Source organism: Anopheles ziemanni, chromosome 2 (assembly GCF_943734765.1).
Source record: "Anopheles ziemanni chromosome 2, idAnoZiCoDA_A2_x.2, whole genome shotgun sequence".
NCBI lineage: Eukaryota > Metazoa > Arthropoda > Insecta > Diptera > Culicidae > Anopheles > Anopheles ziemanni.
Window position 1 is genome coordinate 68,303,129 of NC_080705.1, and position 25,141 is coordinate 68,328,269.

Here is a 25,141-nt window from a genome sequence, read left to right on the forward strand (position 1 = left end):
TCCACAAGAGGTGTAGCCACGATCGAAAACATGGCGGCCGGGGCCTCATTTACTCTTTTACCACTTGGGTTTTTGTGCCTATAGTGGCACTATGGTAAAAACTATGAAAATATAATAAAATTATGCTAAAATGCACTAAGTTCGTGTAAATCAATTATATTGGAGTATGTAAGTAGCGAAATTATATAGTTTTAATGATTTTGCAGTGATTTATAGCCTTAGGGAAATCATGATATTCGTTATAGATTCTTAAGGAATGCAGCATGTTGGGACAACCTGTTTTGAAAATATGAATTTTGGAGCTTCTATATTACGGAATGAGATGGTTCATCTTTTGAACACTCCGCAGAAGATCAAAGAACATTTCATAGAAGAACAAATAACTCCATTGTTTATATATCGGCGTAGAGCTAGGATTTTATTCCACTAACACCACTATTGGTACTAGCTCCACTATGGGTGCACTTACCCTAATTTATGAATGTACGAATGAAACATTGTGCTGTGTACTCACTTTTTTGGTGCGTGTTTAGGGTGCTGAGGCACAATTTTGACCATATCTCAGAAACCCAAACTCGTATCGCGGCCAAATTACATAAAAATGATGAGAATAGTGCATGGAGCCATCTCTCATTTTTACTTCTTCATAATAATTGTTCCTCTCAAAGTAAATGGTCTTTGTTGCTGTTTTAGCCTGCTGTGTACTGACTTTATGGGTGCAGTGTAGGTGCTTTGCTCTGGTACCAAGTGCGACGACAACGGCGTTGAACATTTGTCGATCCGATTTGATGAGGTTAACGCAAAATGCGGCTTCTAAGCAGATTAATCACGTTTCGATCTTCCTCGTTGAAATCCGGGAAATTAATTTTTGCCTTGACAAGCGGTTCGTTAGGCTGCGTTCCATTAGATGATGGGGTATTCTGATTCTGAGGTTTCATCATGGATTCCTTTTCTGGTTCTTGTTCGATCGGGGTCTCCAATATATAACGGGTTCTATATTTATTGAAATGTTTTCCAGTTGGAAGCAAAGATTAAACTTGCTTGCAAGCTGGCGTTTTTCTCTTTATATACTGACAAGCTGACCCAACGAACTTCGCCTCGTCCCATATTAACAATGCGCTAATATTGGAATAATAAAGTATTGAAACTCAAGGGAAGCCCCATAGATTCGGTTCATGAAGATGTCGACACATAACAATAACAGATCCATCTTTAAGTCGCGGCATATCCGACAAATTCAAAGAATGTTTTAAAATTCCTTTTAAGTATAGACACTTTAGTCTTCTCCTTCAATGCCAAAAAACGCCATATCCCATCAGGCGACGTACTTGCAAACTTGTTTGATAGATTTCCCTGAACTTAAATACTCAAAATGCATATGTGTTTAGCAAGAAAGCTTTTTCTGCTACTCAACAAAATACATTCAACGCCTATTAGAACCAAATATACGTGATCTAGGCGATCGCTTGTTGATTAACCGAGATGAAATTATTCAATGATCCGTGAATTCGTACTCATGGTTTGTCACAATTTTAATCGGTATGGGTAAGAAGGAAAAAATCCCAGAACTTCTTTAAGATTGGCCAAGCGGTTTCTTAGTTTAAATTATACTTCGTATATTTGATTTGATTGTATGGAAAATGCAACTTTCACAAATCTTTCCATTTTCCGACTTTTCCTTAGACAATATTAAAGTTGTCTTTTTTTTAAACCTTCCATGAATAAAAACGAAAAAATAATCCGATTACATCGTCAAGATTGGCTCAGTCGATTTTGAGTTTTAGCATCACGAACATACAAACATTCATTTTTATAGATATAGAGAAGAGAAGAGAAGAGAAGAGAAGAAGAGAAGATGTACAGCTTGCTTGATTTATAATATTTTACTTAGCTTACTTATTGCGATATTGTTATGTACACTACAAGTTTAATAAACCAATGTTAACATTTACATTTAAAACACATTTCAAAGAACAGATCCGGCAACAAAATTACGTACGTTACGACAAGATCCAATCCATCAACAGGATATCTGAAAATATGCAAATTCAATTTTTATATCCGAATCCTTTGGATACTAAGAGATAAAATGTACCTGTTCCTATTCTAAAAAGGGCACGACTCATCCTTGCAATTGTCATGCGAGCTTTATCAACACTCCACTCTGGATGCTCATTAATTACCACCAACTCCATACTAGCGGTTGTGGCGACGATTAGTGAAAATGCCAAAGATGGCTCATATTTTGTTTGGTGTTAGTTTTTATTGACCCGCTGTGCTCATCGCTTATGCTAATCAAACGATTATTATTTGTTGAACTGCATGGCGCTGCTTACCGGGTGCGTTTTGTTGACTCCCACGGCCTAATCTCGCGACCTACACAGCAATTACGTATCACATTTTTCATTTACTTAAAGTGTACCTCTCGGTTTTGCCAAAGAGCACTGGGCCCTCCAAGTGAATCGTACTACATTTACTGGCGATCATGTATTGGCGGAACACACGCGTGCAAAGTCGTTCCCTTGCGATGGCCGATAGGTCGAAAATGAAAGATGCCATTGATCAAGCAATATGGCGCAAATGAGGCCCATCTTGTTGGTGGACTTGTGTCCTGCCTGGCATTTTGTTATGCTTCCTCATTTTACGATCGTTAACATTTGAAGCGAACTAATACTATGAATCAATTTGTTCTACATTAAATTTGTTTACCTTTTTACGTAAAGAATATTAGAATTTATTCTGAATACATTGGTATTCAGTTAACGATATTTAATTCTTTCTTCATGAGCGATCTCACTGAACCTTGTTATAAATCATGAAAAATTGCCAATTATTCATATGAAAAATGAATTGTTAGTAATAAGGTAATGTCTTCATTCATTTCAATTACGTTTGCCAGTGACCGGTTGGATTTCTCGCCAAATAATTACACCACAACCAGAACCGCCGAGGTTAAGATCGATCATCAATCATCTTCGCTGTCAGGCAAGTGTCTTCCCCTACACTGAAGCATGTACCTGATGATCCTCAATCCACGGGCAAATAATAGGAATCTCCGGAAGGGACAGCATAATCGATACCCTACCGTCGAGTAAACGGTTCGCCAGTAATGTGCGACTAATTATTTGGCGAGCTATTAATCGAATCCATGCCCATGCCACGGATCGGATGATAAATGGACCACGATCATCACCTGGGCGCTGGATGCTCCGGTGCGGCGAAGAGCGTGAAAAGTCATCCCAAAGCTAGAGTACCGCACTGCCATAATGTAAATAAAGCACAGCATTAGTTTAAATTATCTTCACAATTAACATTGAGCGTTGTAAGCTACTACCGTCCCCGGCCGTGGCAATGGCGTTGGTCTTTCGCCGGGCGTCTCTCCTGGAAAAGGGGGTCGATTCGACGCATTCGGTTCACTTTAACCTTTTCCGGCGATGCTCGTTTAATCTCATGCCGGTGGTCCGGCGCTGGGTACGATTGGACCGGGCGGGTCGATTAGAATAAAGTTCTCCTCCTTCTACGCGGCAATGAATATTTCACTCATCCAATAGCCTGCGGAGACGTCACGCAGATGGGGGTTAGTAACGGGTGCTACCAAAGTGCATCCCTTCCTAGGCGACCACCACGTCGGCCAAACACCGAGCTAGGTGTACTACTAGGCGAAGGAAAACGTTGTCCCTATATAAAGCTTACCAATTAGCTTAACTTTCATCCAGTGTTGAACAAGCAGTTCATCAGTACCGTGTTCTAGCTCTCAATTCTCAGTGTTTGCAGTCTGCAACCAATTCCAACTCTACCTAGCAAGATGATGAAGTTTGTGCTCATCAGTGCCGCCCTAGTTGCTGCCGTTTGTGCCGCTCCGGCTGACAACAAGTCTGGCCAGCAGGCGGGCAGTGGAGGCCGTACCGATGGCCTGGATCAGGCCGAGTCAGCCTGGAACAACCCGAACGCGTGGAACGCGCAGAACACCTGGAACCGGGATCCCGCTACCTGGAACCATCCGAACGCCTGGAACCATCAGGGCGCCTGGAACCACCCGTCCGCCTGGAACCGTGGTTACAACAACCGTAATGACATGACCACTGCCCGACCAGGTTCATATGATTGTGACATATAAATGGGGGTTTTGTTTTGTGTATCGAAATTATTCTTCCAGGTTACGACCCCGCTAACCGTTGGGCTGCCGGAACGGACCCGTGGAACCGTTGGGGAGCTGCCGGAGCCGGTGCTGGATGGAACAGCTGGGCCGGACGTGGTGCTGCCGCCCAATGGCCAGCTGGCGCCGCCACTGCGAGCCGTTGGAATGCCTGGTAAACCGTCGCCGGTGGACTTAATCGTGCCGATCTAATACACAAAAGTGCCCGTCATTGGTCTGTTTTTACCATTTTTGTAATCGGAAAAATAAATGTTTAACTCAGCAGATTAATTAATATCAGTGTTAACTGAATGATCATGAAAGAAATCTTCTAAAATTTCTTGTTTTCTTCTCTTTTTGAGGGCATGAATTAAGTATGTAGGTGTACGATCAGCTGTTAACAAGCTGTAGTTTCAACATCTGACGCTCATATTTGTGCCTTTTTGTATGCAACAGTATCAACTCAAGCCGTTGGCTCATCATTTTGAATTTTTAAAATAGCTTATTTGCATTATTCGATCTGAGTTAACGTCAACCGGTTTTTTGCACAAATCAGTCACATCTCTACATTTACATTTTTTGCAACAATATCAAAATTCTCATATCAACTACTGATATCGTTATCGAAGGATAACCATTTTTAACCCGCATGATCATACCACCAACATGGTATACATATAAAAAAGATAAAGGCAACAAAACAATCTAGGCGGATGATGACATCAATATAATGCGATAGAACATTTGATGCTCAAAGGTGTTTAGCAGCAACCTGCCTTGCATGAGGCACAAAAGAGCTCAACATACTTGTTACCTTTAATACTGTTGAATGATCTGGGCACCGTGTCAGCACGTATAACAAAAAAGTAATTATTCCTCGTCTATGGATATGTTCTTTCGAAAATTTCACAACTGAAAGCTTTGCCTTGTCTGTGTAATACCTACAGTTAAACAAAGTTTAATGATATTCACAAGCAGTTAAGTTTATTCCATAACTCTAGTTCAAGTTGGGGACTTTCACATCAGCACTTGGTTTCAGTTCATCGTCTTCAAACTGTGGCTTCTAATGGCCATGGTGGATCAATGGCGTAATGGGATCGGTTGCACTTGGTTTCAGTATATCGTCTCCAAGCTGTTGCTTCTGATGCCCATGGTGGATCAATGGCGTAATGGGATCGGTTGCACTTGGTTTCAGTTCATCGTCTCCAAGCTGTGGCTTCTGACGGCCATTGTGGATCAATGGCTGAATGGGATGGGTTCCAGGCTCTGAGTCCGCATGAACGACTATGACCAAGAGGCTGAACACTGCAACGAACTGCAAAAGAGTATCACTATTGTTACTAGTTTGCCATTTGATTTTAGTTAGCCAACAAACCGTTAACACTATGCTACAGTTCAATAATTATTAGACATCACAACAACTTACCATAGTGATCTTCATTCTGGCGATTGTGTCTGTTACTGAACAGCTTGCGATCCGATTATCGTCTGAGGAAATTCTGCACAAGCTTCCCATTTTTATATCAAACGAACCTTATGAAATGTATTAGTGGATCGATCGATAAAAGTTGTCATTGGAAAATTTGCATACAAGGCCTATAAAAAACACACTGCTCTCTTCAGCAGAACTGACATAGGAATGTGGGCTATCAGAAAGCAATCCAACAAAAAAACACAACCATTTTACAATTGTAGATTGATTCAAATTTGATCATGTTGACCCTTTAAAAGACATCATTGTCTGAGTATTGTGCTCGAGCATATTCATTTTTTTCGGATGATTGAGATAATACTCTATTTTTCGTTTATATTTTTAAACAATTAAACCAAACCATGCAATCCAACTTCAAAGCCTTAAGCACGAGAGTTTGCTTCTCATATGATAAAAAAAAACAAAACCTTTTTACTAACCGTCTAGACTAGAACTCCTCTTCCTTTAAGGGAAATTATTCAAAATGTTACGTTTTCTCCCTTTTTTGAGGGCATGAATTGAATGTGTGATTGTACGATCAGTTATTAACAAGCTGTAGTGTCAATATCTGATGCTCATATTTGCGCCTTTTTGTATGCAACAGTATCAACTTCAAGCCGTTGAATTATCATTTTTAATTTTTAAAATAGCTTATTTGCATGATTTGATCTGAGTTAACGTCTACCGGTTTTTTGCACAAATCAGTCACATCTCTACATTTACATTTTTTGCAACAATATCAAAATTCTCATATCAACTACTGATATCGTTATCGAAGGATAACCATTTTTAACCCGCATGATCATACCACCAACATGGTATACATATAAAAAAGATAAAGGCAACAAAACAATCTAGGCGGATGATGACATCAATATAATGCGATAGAACATTTGATGCTCAAAGGTGTTTAGCAGCAACCTGCCTTGCATGAGGCACAAAAGAGCTCAACATACTTGTTACCTTTAATACTGTTGAATGATCTGGGCACCGTGTCAGCACGTATAACAAAAAAGTAATTATTCCTCGTCTATGGATATGTTCTTTCGAAAATTTCACAACTGAAAGCTTTGCCTTGTCTGTGTAATACCTACAGCTAAACAAAGTTTAAGAATATTCACAAGCAGTTAAGTTTATTCCATTAATCTAGTTCTAGTTCGTGACTTTCTCATCAGCACCTGGTTTCAGTACATCGGCTCCAAGGTCTGGCTTGTGATGGTCAACGTGGATCATTATTTGAATGGGATCGGTTCCAGGCTCTACAGTAGCGGTATCATCTTCATCTGCATCATCTCCGGAAAATTCATGATCTTCAAGGGACTCTACATTTTCTTCGGACTCTACTTCTGGATCCGCATGAACGACTATGACCAGGAGAGCTAACACTGCAACGAACTGCAAAAGAGTATCGCCATTGTTACTAGTTTACACTAGTTTACACCGTTTACACTATGCTACACTTTAATAATTGTCATACCACACAGCAAACTTACCATAGTGATCTTCATGGTGGCGATTGTGTATGTTGTGTATGTTACAGCTTGCGATCCGATTATCGTTTGAAGAAATTCTGCACAAGCTTCCCATTTTTATATCGAACAAGCCGTATGAAATGCATCAACGGATCGATCGATAAAAGTTGTCATTGGAAAATTTGCATACAAGGCCTATAAAAAAAACTTCATAAAAGCGAAACTGTTTCTTTTTTTAGATTTTTGTGCAAAATCAAACACACTGCTCTCATCAGCAGAACGAACATAAGCATGGGCGCTATCAGAAAGCAAACCAACAAAAAAAAACACAACCATTTTAAAATTGTAGATTGATTCAAAGTTGATCATGTTGACCCTCTAAAAGACCTTACTGTCTGAATATTGTGCTCGAGCATATTCGTTTTTTCGGACGAATGAGATAATACTCTATTTTTCGTTTATACATTTTTAAACAATTCAATCATACCATGCAATCAAACTCCAAAGCGTTAAACACGAGATCTACCTAAAACAAAACCTTTTTACAAACCGTCTAGATTAGAACTCCCTCTTCCCTGAAGGGATTCTTTTGATCTTCTCTTTTGGTCCAGTTGTTCGTAAAAGTAAATTACTGAAAACAAGAAAAAAGGTATAATTTTAGCGGTTTCGTTCCTAAATCAGACGAGGAAAGGCCCGAAAAAGAAACCCGTTTAACCGGTTTCATTCGTTTACTGTCCTCTTCCTGGCTCACAGGGATTAATACACACCGGAGTTAGCTATTTCTTTCTTACTAGCGAAGTGCGTTACATCGCATATCCTCTTTTTGTTTGACTTTTATCATTCACTATTATCCTTCGTTGCGTATTTTCTGGCGTTACTGACCCGGTAATTAGGCAAAATCCCCAGACCGGCCACACATTTTCAAGTCTTCTTTGCAGATTGTGTGTGTATTGAAGTGGTTGTTGTTTCCATGCTCTTATTTTCAACATGAAATGTCTCCACGCAGGGCAATTTTACGACAACATCAGAGGCAAGCACCACTCTCAGGCTTACCACATTCGCAACGTCAAAAATGTGAACTCATGCGAACTTACCATGGCTGGTTCTTGTCCTATTTGGCTTACAAATCAAACCAAGTACATAACATTTTAATGTTTATGACAAAACGGCTGGCATTACATTAGTTTAATTTTTGTATGTAACAAAGAGCATACAATTCCTGAAAAAAATTGAAAACTATCTCAATTACGTACCACTAATCTGATACTATTTAATATAAGTTCTCTCTTTTCATCATAGGTGTTGTAAATAATTGTCCAGCACTGTGGAGAAGAAGAAAAAACAGACAAGGACGATAAAATAGGAAGAGTCAAGCGCATGTCAAACAAGTTTGGCTCATCTTGGCGCGACAACATCTAGCACACTAGCGGAATGTTTGTAAACAAATTACACACTATCATCCCCTTTGCCGGGGGAAGCTGAGACGGCAGGTGATCGCTGAGGTATTTGACAAAATTAAACCTGTTGCAGCATCCGGCAAACAGCTTGCTTTATAGGGTGTTAGTATTATTTTCCTTTTTTTTTTCGTTGTCGTCTCTTATCCGAGAACCATTTTTATATGAAACCAAACGGGAAATACCAACCATAAGCAGGCTTATTTTTATTGCATCAAGCTCATTTAAGCGTCGCCACCAAACGGGTTTTCAGCGGCACAAGCAACAAACATGACGTCACGATGCCGGCCGGGCTTTGTTTATGGTGTAAATGGTTTATTTAACATTCGGATATTTACACCGATCGGTCAACAAAAAAGCAAAATGCCGTCAGATTATTACGTAACCAAAAATCACATTTATTTTCCAACAGACTTAGATGGTATTGCCTTAGTAGCCGTGCTTCTTGTACCCATGACCTTGACCATGACCCTGACCGTGTCCGACGGGTCCGTGGCCTCCATGGCCGCCACCGTGTCCAACGTTTCCACCGAAGCCCTGGCCGTGTCCGCTCTGGCCGTGTCCACCCTGTCCGTGTCCACCGTGTCCATCGAATCCATGCTGTCCACCATGTCCCTGCACTCCGTGCTGTCCACCGTGGCCTCCTCCGAAGCCTCCGTGACCGCCACCTCCGTGCTGGCCTCCCAGACCTGGAATTGAGGGTAGATTCTTACATTGATTAATATGGATCTTCACTAACAAACTTTACAGCATCGCTTTTACGATGAACATGTTTTTCACACGGAAGCATAAGTTTGCAACTACGTGAAACATTTATTCTCAGATTAACATTTTTAAACAAATATCCAAGCTAATTTTTTTGTGCAACAGATTCACTTAACAAACTACACACGCGTTTTACCTTGTGCGCTAACCATCACGACGACGGCAACTAGCAGAAAGATGGACACCTGAAAGCGAGAACCAGAAAAGAGCCGTTCGTTAAAAATGGGGACTTGAGCGCCGCGAAATATTCTCCACGCTCGACTCGAGCTTCCGTCTAGACGAAACGCATTCTTGCTTCGTACACGTACCACAAACTTTGCCATTGTAGAATCACTGTTTTCCACCGAAAAATATTACGAGATGTTCGAACGAGAAGTTTCTGTTTGCAACTAACGACCCTTCGGAGAACCTCGCCTTCTTATATAGTCATCGCGCCGTGGGATGAGCGGTCGCTTCCGACATCAACTTTCGGCAACTGCCTCACCCGGACGGTTTGTTCTTGAAGGAACAAGCAGGCAGGCATACAAGCCAAAAAAAAAAAAATAAAACAAAACTCGCAAGACGGTGGAAACTCGGAAGATCAGCCAGTTCATCATCGTGGACGCATCGAGATTAAGCGTATCAGCGTCCGGTTCGGGCGGTTACCGGCGCACGAAGGGCAACGGGCATTGGGTATTCTCCACCGGCTACCTACTCCATCGAACCGGGGCCCTATTACGACGTAAGCAAGATTCTCCGGGCGGTGGAGAATAATTAAACAAGCGGTTGAAAACAAAACAAAAAAAAGGCAAAAGAAATCACAAACAAATCAACATCAACGCCGAACAAACCGTTCGCCCGATTCGTAAACTTACAAAAATCTTATCGACACACGAGCGGCAACGGTCAACAGGGGATGATTAGGAAGCTATTTATGTTATTTGGAAACAAAAATGTTTGAAAGTAATGATGCAAAATTGGCGGTGATTTGTTTGTCGCCTTTCCATTCATTATGCCCACCTCATTTTTAATAAATATTGTTTGCAAATGTTATGTAACATTCGTCGATTGGGAATCCCCACAAAAAAGGATTCATCCATGAGGCCCAAAAACCGTCAAACCAGAAAAACCCAGAAATTCAAATTGAATGTTTACTGTTATACTTTTCTTCTTATAGCGGTTGTGTTGCTTAGAAAATCGATCCGCGAGTGTGGATTTGAATCCCAACCGAGGCCGTCCCCAAAGACGGTCGCTACGCCAAAGAGGAAGGACGGGAAAATGTGTCTTATGGTATATAATTGATGAGACTGATCGAGTTAGTTTCGTCATAAATGTTTGATTTGAACACTGTCTGCTTTCATGTAAAAAATTACATTTTGAAATTAACGTTGTTTCATTTCGAATTGATAAGATTTATTCATCATTATATTTTACTTGGTAAAGGCCCGTCAACTATAAGCGCATGCGTTACAAATGTACTAATCGCGTTGGTGTTTCTTTCGCTACAGTTAACTTCTCTCGTTATCAACTTCTTCCAACTAATGTTTTTCCGTAGGTTAAGTTCCTTATAAAGAATGCGTTCTTTATTAGACCTTTTGTTAAAGCAATTTCACCATCACATTTAAAATGTTCTTTCAATTGAAGTAGAACTTCTCTGTACCATGCTTATGCTTCTAAGCCTTTCCGTGTCCCGACTCGTGTCCATGATGACTGCTGCCTCCATGTTCACCGGTGTGCGTGTGTTCGTGGTTGTGGCCCTCTCCGCCCCCCTCGTGGCTATGATGATGATGTTCGCCGCCCTTGCCATGTTTGCCTCCGTGACAACCCTTTCCGTCGCCATGCTTATGCCCGTGTCCGGCTCCGTGTCCGGCCCCGTGTCCGGCCCCGTGTCCGGATTCCTGTCCGGTCTGCTGTCCGGTCTGTTGTCCGGCCTCGTGTCCGCCCTCGTGTCCTTCCTCATGGTGCGCTGATGAAAGGAATTATAGTGCATTTTACATACTTTTCCTAACTATTTCCTTGCTAAAAGTCACTTTGGGTTTTCAATGGGTTTGCACTCACCGTGAACAGCTGCTATGGCAACGACTACGAAAATCGCCAGCAGCATGGGTCCCTAGGAAAAAAAGGAAAATGGAACGTTTAATTGCAACCGCACAATGAAAGTTTCTCCTGGTATTACTCACCCAAAATTTCGCCATTTTGTAGTGATAATTTGTTTCGTAAACTTCTTAGAACCTTTACATACAACCTCTGAGAGAGTGATGAATCTTGCTCTTGCGCGGTGCAGCCTTTTTATATAGCGTTCGGAGAGTAGTTTCTACGGAATGCCATACAAGCAAACGCTTATCCGAGTGCAATCAGCAACACATCGAAGTAAAAATCCCCAGTGGTTCTCTGTTGCGGAAACACCACCAAGTCAAAACAATAACAAATAGATCGGGTGAAAAAAAAACAAGAAAACAACCGGTCTTGAAAATCCCATCTCTAGCACATCGACAACAGAGCACAGGCAAACAAGTTCGTCCAAACGTCCTTGTCCTCGGGGACAAAATAAAAATAAATTAAATGAAAAAATAAATTTTCAAAATAAAAGTTTTTCCGTAAACGTACTAAAAAATAAAAAAATAATGTATGGTAAATGAGATATGTATTTATGTATCAGTTTTTCGTCTTTATCGTTATTCGCATAACATCGAGATTGCTCTCAGTTCGATCGCCATCTACGATGCTATGCGAACAACGACAAAAACGAAAAACTGATACATAAATACATATCTCATTTAACATACATTATTTTTTTATTTTTTAGTACGTTTACGGAAAAACTTTTATTTTGAAAATTTATTTTTTCATTTAATTTATTTTATACTTTTACGTATTACTTGAACAGCGAAAACAGGATTTATTCTTTTATATGAAAATTGTCATTAAGTTAGTTGAGTCGGAGTGTTATAATTCATTATCAAACTTAAGGAAGGAGTAGAAATTCACTGCCTGTTACTGCAGGATCTGGCGCAACTCGTTTTGCTTTGCTGTGAACAGGATCAGGATGTCCGAGTACCAATTATCAAGGAGTAAGAGTAAGACTGCATTCTGTTTTAACGTTTGCTATGAGCACTGAAGAAGTGCTCTCGTTCTACAGCACTGCTGCGAGAGAACACAACATGCGATCTCTCAATGTCAAATAGCGCTCTCCCGGGGGAGTTGCTGAAGGAGACCAGCACGTTATCTGTTCAAGTGTGCCAGAACGGGATCGCCAACGCACAGTCATAATCTGGGAGCGAAAAATGTGGGTATGGCTAGCACACTCTTTCATTATTGATCTCCTATCGTTTATCTCTGTCCGATTCATATTTTGCGACATCCGGGAAGGTGAATGCATAAAAACTTTTTAAAAATACTAAACTAACATTTAACATGGATCCTGATATGGTACTAGTTAAATTTTATTATACTGATAAGTTTAAGTAACTTTCCGCTAGTAAACAATTACAGCGTTGGGAATAACAGTGAACAAGTGATAAGGTGCACTTTTTAAGCAGCTATTCGCCACCTGTGGTCTTCCCATTTTCTATAATATCATATTTTAACGACGGTAAATAAATCTACAGTTTCATCACACAAATCAACAGTATCACAAAATCAACTACAACAACCAGCTGGGATTGAAGCTGTGGCCTAGCATAAATAAAACCAATGTAGGGGGCCGGGTCAAAGGTTTATCATCGCAAAACGTCTAGTGGACCGAACACATTAACAACAATTCACAACATAGCCCCAATGAGACCATCCTACGCCTGATAAGCGCTAACCTGCCGATCCTACTCAGTGACTAAGAAAAAGCCAACCGATTGCGTTTTTGCGTAATATGTAGCCGGTTTTAGCATGACAAAGAAAAATCAGCCTCGAACCGGAATGGTTTGGATTGTTTTTTGCTAACATTTTATGTACAGTCATTGTTTTTGAAAATTGTTTGGAAATCGCACTATCGAGGAAGCGGTTCTTGCTCGTTTGTAGGTTAATGTAGATTGCTCATATGTAACGGCTTTCAAGTAAGCATTTTACTTGACAAAAAATGTTCGTCAACTTTGGATAGGAAATATGAAATGACTGTTGTTTCATTTCGAATTGATAAGATTTATGCATCATTACATTTTACTTGACTAAATTCTGCATGCGCATGCGTAACAACTGTATTAACACGTTGAGTACCACGTCACCCAAAAGTGGGTGACAGCAGCAGGTTCTAGTTCTAAAAAGTTTTTTACCCATAAATAAATGAAAATGCAACATAAAAACTATGGTAGTATTAAAACTAAGTTATTTGGGAGGCTAAGTCTTAGCTTAGCCTTCGAAAACAGTCGGTTTAACCAATGTAACAAGCAAAATTTGATAAAAAAGATTGTACTAAAAAAGTGTGCTAAAAACGCTTGGTACTCAACGTGTTAAGCGCGTTGGTGTTTCTTTCGCTAAAGTTAACTTCTCTCGTTATCAACTTCTTCCAACTAATGTTTGTAATGACAGCCGAGCGGTAGCGCCGGTTAGAATATCGACCCATTTGCACCGGAGCCCACCACCTCGACGGCGTGGGTTCGAATCCCAACCGAGACAATTGAAGTAGAACTTCTTTGTGCGATGGTTGTTTTTCTAGGACTTTCCGAGTCCTAATTCGTGTCTATGAATGTTTTGTATGAATTTCACACAACATGAAGTCGTAGATACTTATATGTATTTAGTCACAAATAAGTACATTTCGAATCAGAATCGTCTACATGCATAGACAATGTACGAGCAATGTATATTCTTTGTTGCATATGATGCCGATAAAGAATGTAATATGGTTTGCTTTATGCATTTTATAGATGAACGAGCAATGTACGGATAATGTATATCAGAATCCTATATGATCCTGACTCCGGTATGACCCTTAGGCTATATTAAAGTACTTATGTGGCAGCTACAACCGCTGATCGGATTTGACGAAGCTCCATCCGAAACCGCTCACGGTCGCTTGTCACACTAGTCCAATTCCGTATCCCGGCTTTACTGGCGGCTTCGTCTACGCCATTCTTCCACCTCAATTTAGGTCTACCACACCTCTAAATCCTCCTGAGCATCTAAGAAGGTTTCGTCATATTTGGACAGAGTCCACGTCTCGGAGGCGTATGTCGTATGGCGTAGCACTGGTACTATTTATGTCCGGTATAGTCCGAGCTACGACTGTATTGCTAGGTATCGTGAGTGGAAGAGGTTTCTTGGACTGTAATATGACCGGTTGGCTGCCAGCACCTTAGCGCGAATTTCATCTCTAATGTTGTTGTCGGTGCTGACCTTTAGGTGATAGAAATAGGGGTGAAATTTTGGACGACTTCAAATGTGCGTTTTTTGCAGGGGAGCAATTGTTGGCAGGGCCACTGAAGGTGCCACCATCATCTTGGTTTACTTGCTCGATCCTTTGGTATGCTTCTGCTACATAGGAGAGTCTTCTACCATATCATATCATATCATATCAATATCATCAGCGTATGCCAGGATCTGGATTGATTTAGCAAGTAAAAAATCAACGTAGGAAAGAAGCATCAGAGTGAATGAAGCAAAGGATATACTGCCCATACTCGCATATCAGTCCCATTTGACTTTTCATCACTTTTGAGTTAGACCCATGACTAATGTTCATTTTCAATATATTTTCCAAAAAAAATCTCAAAGTGGCCATTTAGTGCATGCTAATGTGAAAAAAATACCCAATTGACTGCGTCCCATATTGAAAGTACCCGCATAACAGTCCCATATATGATTTCTTTGCTTAAAATACAGAAAAGTCATAGTTATTGAAACTTCAACAATTTTGTAATGTAAAATAATTAAAATAATCAACAAATAGTAGTAATTCAAGTGTTTTTAACGAATTATACACTGTTAAAGTGCAAATATCCGTATGGAATGAAAACCCTAACAACGATGTTTTGACAAGCAAGGTAAACAAAGTATGCTATAAGATGGGACTGATATGCGAGTACTTTTGCTTTCGCCTTCGAAAGTACCCGCATATCGTGTCCCATCTAGTTTATTTTCACCATTTTAATATCAAAAGCGTTTATTTTATATAAAACGTCATTCTCAGTGAAATGTTTATGTTACAATACAATAGTTGTGATCAACCAATCATGTATTTTGTATCACTAATAACAGCAAAACAATTTCTAAAGTAAAAATGTTCAATCGTTATTTTCTCAAAATGGTGATTTTGCAAATGGGACTCATATGCGAGTATGGGCAGTATATCGGATACACAAATATATACGATAAAACAAGTCGTAGATACCCCTTAATACAGTCGTCATTTTTAACATTGTACGGTTAGCGCTTCCACTTTTGTACGTATCGGCATTATTTAGCATCATACACAACGCTTCAATCGTATTGCAAAGATTTGTTATTTCAAGTTCAATTTCGATTTACATATAAAATGTGTTGTGTGGGTGTGGCTGCTGCCTACATATTCACCAGTGTGCGCGTGTTCGAGGTCCCTGCCTTCCTCGTGGCTATTATGGTGATGTTCGCCGCGTCTGTCGCGTCTGCCCCGGTGACAACCCTTTTTGTCACCATGCTTATTTTCATGTTCGGCGTTTTCGTTCCATGACCTTCAGCGTGTTAGGCCTGCTGTCCGGTCTGTTGCCCGGTTTGCTGTCCGGCCTGGCGTCTGACTAGGTATCTGGCCTGCTGTCCGGTCTGCTGACCGGTCTGTTGTCCGGTCTGTTGTCCGGTCTGGTGTCCGGTCTGTTGTCCAGTCTGCTGTCCGGTCTGCTGTCTGGTCTGCTGTACGGTCTGCTGTCCGGTCTGCTGTCCGGTCTGCTGTCCGGTCTGCTGTCCGGTCTGCTGGCCAGCCAGGCGTCTGGCTTGGTATCTGGTCTGCTGTCCAGTCTGCTGGCCGGTCTGCTGTACGATCTGCTGTCCGGTCTGCTGTCCTGTCTGCTGTCCGGTCTGCTGTCCGGTCTTCTGTCCGGTCTGCTGTCCAGTCTGCTGGCCAGCCTGGCGTCTGGCTTGGTATCTGGTCTGCTGTCCAGTCTGCTGTCCGGTCTGCTGTCCGGTCTGCTGTCCGGTCTGCTGTCCGGTCTGCTGTCCTGTCTGCTGTCCGGTCTGCTGTCCGGTCTGCTGTCCTGTCTGCTGTCCGGTCTGCTGTCTGGTCTGCTGTCCGGTCTGCTGTACGGTCTGCTGTCCAGTCTGCTGTCCGGTCTGCTGTCCGGTCTGCTGTCCGGTCTGCTGTCCGGTCTGCTGTCCGGTCTGCTGGCCAGCCAGGTGTCTGGCTTGGTATCTGGTCTGCTGTCCAGTCTGCTGTCCGGTCTGCTGTCCAGTCTGCTGTCCTGTCTGCTGGCCAGCCAGGCGTCTGGCTTGGTATCTGGTCTGCTGTCCAGTCTGCTGGCCGGTCTGCTGTACGGTCTGCTGTCCGGTCTGCTGTCCGGTCTGCTGTCCGGTCTGCTGTCCGGTCTGCTGTCCGGTCTGCTGTCCGGTCTGCTGGCCAGCCAGGCGTCTGGCTTGGTATCTAGTCTGCTGTCCGGTCTGCTGTCCTGTCTGCTGTCCGGTCTGCTGTCCGGTCTGTTGTCCTGTCTGCTGTCTGGTCTGCTGTCCGGTCTGTTGTCCGGTCTGCTGTCCGGTCTGGTGTCTGACCTGGTATCTGGCCTGCTGTCCGGCCTGCTGTCCGGTATGCTGTCGGGCTTGTTGTCCAGTCTGCTGTCCGGTCTGCTGTCCAGTCTGCTGTCTGGTCTGCTGTCCGCCCTTAGATCCTTGCTCTTGTTCCGCTGATGAAAGGAATCACAGTATATTTTACATACTTTTCCTAAATGTTTCCTAGCTAAAAGGGACTGTGGTTTATCAATAAGATCGCACTCACCGTTAACAGCTGCAATGGCAACGACTACAAAAATCGCCAGCAGCATAGGTCCCTAGGAAATGGAATGAAAATAAAATGTTTAATTGCAACCGCACCATAAAAGTTTCTCCTGGTACTACTCACCCAAAATTTCGCCATTTTGTACGGATTATTTGTTTCGTAAACTTTTTAGAACTTTTACATACAACCTCTGAGAGAGTAATGAATCTTGATCTACCTTGGTGCAGCCTTTTTATATAGCGTTCGGTGAGTAGTTTCCCCGTAATGTCGCACTAGCAACTTCTTATAACCTTTACATACAACATTTGAGAGAGAGATGCATCTTGCTCTGCCTTGGTGCAGCCTTTTTATATAGTCTGAAATATCCGTACAGTCACCAATTTCATCTTTAGTCCTAGTTATCTCAGCGAGTAAGTCGTGACTTAGGACAACCATTTAAACGGCATTTCGTAGACAAACTTTTATTCCAACCAATGAGTACTTAAAATTTCGAAAAAGTTATTTGTATGTCCCTTTATTCTAAATAAACCAAAAAAAAGACTCAAAATCGACGACAAAAAAGTGAGATGCTAGTTATCAACGTATCAAACTAGCCATTATTTCAAGTTATTAAGGGTCTAAAAGTATGGCGGTATCAATTTTATATCATCATTTAACGTGAAATGGCCGGTGAAACTAGGCAAAGAGCTGTATCGATAGAGAACTATCTTTTTCATGTGATGCCAAGGGAACATACCTGTGGCAAATCTCATTCTAAGTCGCAGGAACTTATAATTTGTCGAACTAACTAAGGTACAACTAGGCTAAACCCTGCAAACAGACATCTTTCGTGGTTACTCATTCGCGATGAGAGGGTGATTGCAGTTCTCCATACTTAGAGTTCTCAAACATGACGAACGAAGTGTCTAGCTTATCAATCATATGATTTGTACTTAACGCAACGCTTAAGCAGGTTTTTCGGAAATAACAATTAGATTTCATAATTGTACGTTCTAAACTTTTCATTTCCTTTCAGAATAAGGATGACAGAGGATTTACCAATCGATGTATTTTGATGCCATTGGCGTGTTGGCACAGTGTTTTATACACTATATACTGACTTTATACAGACAAAATTAGGCAATTTTGGCTCAAAAACGAATAACAATAGAGACCAAACGTCGAACTCAACCTCTGACTGTGTGATTAGCATTAAGATGCTATAGCTGCTAATAGACGGATGTAATCTTTCAATGAAATGAAATAAAATTTGACACTTCTACAAAAAATGACAGTCATTGCAATATTTCGATGCTCAACCACCCCGTTTGGATCATTGCAATGTTTCAATGAAATGCGCAAGAAAAAGTAGATGAGTAGTTTACACGTAATGTCGCATAAGCAACTTCTTAGAACCTTTACATACAACCTTTGAGAGTGTGATGAATCTTGCTCTGCCTTTCTGCAGCCTTTTTATAGAGCGTTCGGTGAGAAGTTTCCACTTAATGTCACACTAGCAAACGCTTAACCGAGTGCAATCAGCAACATGTCAAAGTAAAAATACGCAATGATTCTCCGAAACACCACCAAGCCTTAACAATAATAAATAGAATGAATAAACAAATAAAAAACAAGAAACAATTCGGAAAATTTCATCTTTAGCACACAGTGTGTTAACATAACACAGGTAAACAAGCCTAAAAGAACATAACGGCTTAAACTAATCACGCAGTCGAGGTTGAATGCGGTTTAATATACTTTTACATGTTAAGTTACTTTGTAAATTATACCACATATGATGGACAGCTTGAAACAAAGAGATTAGCCGAAGAAATGATTTGGAAACCGCTGCGCGCCCGCAGCGAACGGACTGCGCTAGGTCTTCTGGAAAAAGGAGTTTGTTATACTTTTGTGATATAAGGGGGGCCCACGGGCTCATTGATCATTAGTGTTATCAATGCTAAGCACACTAAAATTGACTGCAAAGCCAGACAAGTGTTCTTTTTCAAGGTGTACCACTTACCAATTTGCTCGCTGTATAGCATATTTTATCGACGTAAAATAAATCTAAAGTTTCATCGCACAAATCACCAGAATCGCAGAAAATTTACTGCAACATTATCATTTTTTTAAAAATTGCATTACCGAGAAAGCGGTTCTCGCGAGCGCGCTCGCTTGAATAGATTAGTTTTTAACGACTAATGATTTCTTATAAGCAACACATTTGAAATAGTGGCTCTAATTGCATGTGAATTATATATTAAAGTGTTGAATGGAAGTGTAACGGGCTAAAGCCCATATCGAGCAAACATAATATCAAGCAAAATTAGGCACCTTATCCGAGTTGTTCCTTAGAAACTGTGTATCAGTTTTGCATTGTTCAATTCTGCATTTTCTTTCAATTTTGCATCTTTTTGTGATTTTTTTTTACTCGCAGAGTTACAACACTCTGCACACACTTTTTGAATCGAACACTTTGCAAACACTGACCATTTGAATCGAAAAGGTGTTGCTGAATAAATTGAGATGTAAGGGCACGGGCACGACCGGTTCCGATTTTCTTTCGACTAGTATTTTTATGTCAAAGTGGCGATTTGTTTACTTTTTGCTCTGTTGTTTGCAACAGATTTTGTTCGTTACTCTAGGTTGAACAATACGCTAAATTCAAACAAGAAAATGATCAATTAACTCCAAAACTCATTTTGTGGAACTTTGCGTTATTACACGAGCGGACAGCATTTTTATGTCAAAAGCCAATTTTGGCAGAAAAATACTGGGCAAAGATGACAGAAAAAGCCCTCGTCTAATAAGGGTATAAGTGACGACTTGTAAGTTAGATATAAAAATATACGGAAAGCATAAAGGCATTATTCGAACTGTAGCATTGATGACATGCAACAAAATAAAAATTGAAATTTCTCGAACATTTATTTTAAATTTAAGAACAAGAGAAAATGATACATCTTCGCATAATTTAAAATATATTCGTATGTTATTTTACTTTGCTATAAAATCACGATTAGTAATCAAGGTGTCTGTAAGAAGTTATCCATTTCGAAAAAATGTCCTTCAGTTGTTCATTTGCATGAGTGATTGAGCTACGATCAGGTGTACCATCATTAGGACGTGCAAAAAGTTCTCTCAGATAACTTATTCTTCGTATAAAACAGCCAGCAGCTTGTTCGTTACTTGAAGATCGATCTGCACAGTGAAAGGGTTGGACGTTTAGAGAAGTGTATCTATAATTATCAGCAAAGACACTCGGAAATCGAAAGATGGCTCGTTTAATGGTAATATTCTTTGTTTAGTAATTAGTTGCAATCAAATATATAGTCTGGCTTCCATGTGCTTATCCTGGTGCTTCCATGCTGTACTTTCATTTTTCTACCTGTAGATGCTTGTATTGTGCAGCCTTGTATTTGCCGTAGCGCTCAGCGACGCCTACAGAAAGCAGCAGCCTTCCGTCCCGGTGGCCCATCATCATGAAGCTCCCGTGAAGTATTCTCATCCGGAACCGTCGCACGTACATCACAAGGTGCAGCCCAAGGAGCACCACACGGCCGGTTATCATCATCGGCCCCTGGCGGAGACCCACCACAAAGTCCCAGAGAAGCACGTCCACCCCGTCCCGTCCCATCAACCCGCGAAAGGAAAGCACTATTAGCCCGAAATGGAACACTTTTAACTACTGAACGACGGTTTGCTGACCAGGAAAACATTGCCCGATGGGAGACGGACACACGGAATTAGGCGTATAATTTATGTTTGATGTTTGTTTTTGTGTTTATGTGAAAAATAAAAAAAGGCAGTTATCGATTGCTAAACTCTTATCTATTCGTTTTCTGTGATCGGGTATGCGACGAAAAAAATGGAGTCGCATGGGTATGGAGAACAAAAGTTACATTTAAGTGATAAAAAAATTGCTGGCCAAGCGTTTGAAGCCATGTTTTTTTAATTACTCTAATTTCCCTTCATACATCTTCGATTACAGGTCAACGGCCTGCTAGGACCAGAGCAGGCTTAGGTTGAGGACATTCTATTTTGAGGAAAAATTTTCTGTGCATGTGTCACGTCAGCGCGTCAGCTATGAGGAAATATTTTTACTATACTATATTTTTACTTACTCTGAATTAAGAAATCGCAGCTTATATTTCAGTACCCACTGTGGGCAACTTCCAATAGGCTGCTTGTATATAGTCCATTTTTCGGTTTGTTTCCACGTTGTTTACCGAGGAGCCACACGTGAAGCTTTTTACACCGAACGAACGTTTTTTCGAGCGGCTGGAGCTTACCGTGTGTCAGCAATGCCTCTCGCTCTAATGATAGATTTCTCTTTCCTTCCTTCGGTTCACGTTCGGTGCTCAGAATTCGAGCGAACGTTCGCTAGCGCACAGAAAAAGTCGAGCGAATTTTTTGGGCATTCTTCCCCTTCCATGTACGGGTAAAAAAAACAGACCAACTGTTATAAATATGGTATACAGCGATTGCCGCAAAAAGCTCGGGCCAAAAAATTCGTTATACGCGTTCGTTCGCTTACGTGTGGCTCCTCGGTTACATGTAAGTTTGCATTGCATAACCTTCAGGCGCAACGCAAAAAAGGAAGCTTTTAGCTTATGCAAAGCTTTAAGCGATGACAGTCCTCTTCCAGCCAATTTCGCCAAGTTTCCATCATTTTGGACAACGATCAAAAAATGTATCAATCATAAATCATGTGTACAACAGAGGCATTTGAAAAATTTATGAATTATAAAGACACGCCAAAGACGATGAACAGCATCGGGAATTCCTTTCCTGTTCAAGACATCATGATATTGTATTACATCAAATAGTTTTAGGAAAAGGAAATTTCATTAAACTAGCATTTATGGATTGATTAGGGTACGAAAGTCGATGGAACACCAGCGTCTTTTAACAATTCCTTCTGGTGTCACATCTCACCGGATGTGCGCCGGTTCTAACTTAGAAGATAACAAGAATTTACTTAAGGTGAAAAATCTTCCAACGTGTGATGAGAAGAACAACACGTTTTGTAATTGCTTCGTACTGGTGTAACTGAAAGCGTTTTATTAAAAGGTTGTAGATTTATAACTTTATTCACTGAGGCAGTTGATGTTTGGCGATGAAATGACTTTTCTTATATTTACACACATTTCCCCCTTCCTAATATGAGCAAAACAACCGTTTGGCTGCAACCGTTTGTTACTGTTTGTCCGCTCCACTATTCCAGACCTGGTCGGCCGTAGCGTTGTGCGGAATCTCCACATTGTGCCCGACGAGGTACGGGTCGAAGCGCTTCAGCTCCTTGATGAAGTCCCCGTACGCCGGGTCGCTCACCGTCGCTTCCGGCACCTTGTCCTCGATGTGCTCGCCAAAGTCCTTGTCCTTGCTGATCAGCGCCTGATCGGTGGTATCTTCGCGCTTGAAGACGGCATGTCCGTCGGCAACGGGAGCCCGCTTGCCAGTGACGGCCGGATCGAAGCGCGTCAGCTCGCTGATGTACGCATTGTAGGCCGGGATGGCTTCGCTTCCCTGCGGCACGGGATCGTCAAAGGGGGCCGGAGCGCGAGCAACGCGAGCCGCTACATTGCTGAAATCCGGTGCATCCGCTGGCAGCTGCTGGTGGAGCGCATCGGTTGCCGGATCGGCCGGAATGGGAACCTTCTTGCCGGTGACCCACTCGTCGAAGCGCGTCAGGACGCTGGCGTAGTCTTGGAACTTCTGGTTGTGCTCATTGTTCGGCACAGGGTCGTTGAAGGCACCGTTGGGATACTCGGCTGTAATGTCACCCTGTGGCGCGGAAGAGCCCTGGCCAACCAGCACCAGAACAAGGATGGGCAGGAGCTGTAAAGATTTATGTGAATTAATGAAAGATAAAATCGCAAAAGTGTATGATTCATTCTTCAAATTAAAAAACTATCTGTGTGATAGTGGGCACACATCCAGATAATTCCAGTTTCGACCGAACAACAATCTTTCCCAAACAAACAGCCCCGGACGGAGAGATCCTTTTAACTATTTAGCACTAGTTGCGCAAAAGAAATCCTAGCCACTTCCTTGCACGGCCGACTTAAGACGTTTCACTTCACATTTCGCGCACGCTGCAACGTGCTAATGGGATGCAACCCCTCTTGTACGGTTCTCCGACGCATGATGCGCATGGTCGCTTTTTTGCAACCGAAAATTGATACATTAGTGTTTCATCTACCGCGCGGGGTTTGTAGTTTGTAAGGTTGCTTTCTAGAAAAATCATGCTTTATGGCGTGCGCAAACATTTAGCTCGACGACGGAGAGACGGTTTTAGCAAATATTATCTAACACTTTTCCCTTTTTTTCCTCACCCAACACACGGCTGTGTTTGCGCAGTCGTGCGAAACGGAAACATTTGCTCTCCGGCTTTGTATCTCCGGACGCAAATGCAAATATGGAGATTGTAACGATGGGCGTTGAATTTGGTACATTAGTAATATTGACGCTAGAGCCTGTTGGACGATATCGCTTGTTAATGTTTTCATTCCATTTTTTTTTACTAGATACACGATATTACAAAATATATTGAGGGAAGCTTACAGATCAGAAGCAACTCAATTATATTTTATAAAAAGCCCAAACCAAGTAACTTTTGGTTCTTCAAGTGTAAATATTATCCATTTCCAATAATTTCTTGCTCCAATGTTTAAGCGGCTTACGGATTTAAATGGCTTTTCTTATTATTATCTTCTCCTGCATCCTGAGAAAAACGCGTACCTTCCTCGTTGTTTAAGTTTTGAACCGTAAAGAAGTAATAATTTTCTACCTATTTTAACAGCTCTTCACTTGGCATTTCTCCATTGCTGGGATGACAAATTGAACAAATGAGTTATCGCTTCGACCCGATTCCGATTCGAAGACGAAAACCAATTACCGCCCGGTCTGGTTATGGAGAGCCCGGTGGCCTTGAATGCAAAAACCGGGCACCAACGTAATGCAGGCGGAGAGCGGCACACCAGGTTGGTTGAGCAATGAAGGTGAAACCGTTCAATTATCGACAGAATGCTAACCGGTGGCGCACCGGTTTACCGGGCGTACTTTTACCCGCCGCTGAGGACCACATTCCACCCGGGGGTGCCATCCGTTTTCGGTGACAAATATGTGTCCCCGTTAACGGTTTGTTTGAACCGTTGGTACGAGACTTCTTATTAGAGCGCGTGTTTGTCTCGAATCCGCTGAATCGAATATCCTACGAATTGCCAACTTAATTCCGTGCCGAGCGGACCAGTTTTACCGGTGCCGGAGGGATAGAATTTACGATTCTCCGAAACGGGGGGGCGTGAAGTGGAATATTTAAGTTCAGGAAGCAATTTATGCTAACCACGGAGCTTGGAAGGAAATGGCTCCGATGGCATGAAACTTGAGCCGTGCATAAATTTTTATACTACCCAATACTATCACTTTCTAACAGACTCGAATCGCAAGGAAAAAAAAACTGCAGCTTGCTTGGATGGCATTTAACGAAGTTTAAAAAAAAAACGGCTATTTACTGAACAAACTCTGACGAGGAAGCAACTCACTTTGATAAGTCCATTCATCGTGGCCGTGTGATTTGTTGGCTTTTATTTTCGCGAAAACACCGGCAGGAAAAAAGAACCTTCAATCGAAACAGAATCTCACGTTAATCTTGCGCTCGTCCGTGGCTTCGCAAACTCTCAAAACACTAGACACCGACCGAGATCCGAGCACCGCACAGCTCCGGTAGCGACGAAGATCGAACGTAGACTGACGCTTGTCACCGATAAGGTGATAAATTTTATGCAAAGAGCAAATGATCGGTGTTTATGGTATTTTTTCACACCTTCCCAGAGATCTCCCTCCACCGGCGTTTTTGAGTGTTGAAACGGGTGCGATGATGATGATGATGATGATGATGATGCTGGGAGGTTGTCCGTGGAGTGCTGTTCGCACCGATGACGTGATATGTGGCTACCGCATGGTTCGTGGCCGACGATAGTTGGTGCTTACCAC

The 25,141-nt window shown here is 41.7% G+C and overlaps 4 protein-coding genes across 4 annotated transcripts; 2 read left to right on the plus strand and 2 right to left on the minus strand.

Annotated features, from left to right (window-relative positions):
• Window positions 1-3,805: 3,805 nt before the first annotated feature.
• On the plus strand, window positions 3,806-4,328 carry LOC131282032 (bifunctional endo-1,4-beta-xylanase XylA-like). The gene is made up of 2 exons (XM_058311414.1): window positions 3,806-4,094; window positions 4,157-4,328. The coding sequence occupies exons 1-2, from the start codon at window positions 3,806-3,808 to the stop codon at window positions 4,312-4,314; spliced, it is 447 nt and encodes a 148-aa protein (XP_058167397.1). The 3' UTR covers window positions 4,315-4,328.
• Window positions 4,329-8,961: 4,633 nt separating this feature from the next.
• LOC131294174 (holotricin-3-like) lies at window positions 8,962-9,667 on the minus strand. Its single transcript, XM_058322219.1, has 2 exons — window positions 9,434-9,667; window positions 8,962-9,221 (listed from the first exon to the last, which is right to left on the minus strand). Exons 1-2 carry the CDS (start codon window positions 9,618-9,620, stop codon window positions 8,962-8,964), a joined length of 447 nt encoding a protein of 148 aa, XP_058178202.1. The 5' UTR covers window positions 9,621-9,667.
• Window positions 9,668-20,273: 10,606 nt separating this feature from the next.
• LOC131281556 (histidine-rich glycoprotein-like) lies at window positions 20,274-20,928 on the plus strand. Its single transcript, XM_058310897.1, has 2 exons — window positions 20,274-20,433; window positions 20,538-20,928. Exons 1-2 carry the CDS (start codon window positions 20,419-20,421, stop codon window positions 20,805-20,807), a joined length of 285 nt encoding a protein of 94 aa, XP_058166880.1. The 5' UTR covers window positions 20,274-20,418; the 3' UTR covers window positions 20,808-20,928.
• A 1,414-nt stretch (window positions 20,929-22,342) lies between these two features.
• On the minus strand, window positions 22,343-24,832 carry LOC131294175 (uncharacterized). The gene is made up of 2 exons (XM_058322220.1): window positions 24,691-24,832; window positions 22,343-22,984 (listed from the first exon to the last, which is right to left on the minus strand). Exons 1-2 carry the CDS (start codon window positions 24,706-24,708, stop codon window positions 22,343-22,345), a joined length of 660 nt encoding a protein of 219 aa, XP_058178203.1. The 5' UTR covers window positions 24,709-24,832.
• Window positions 24,833-25,141: the final 309 nt, after the last annotated feature.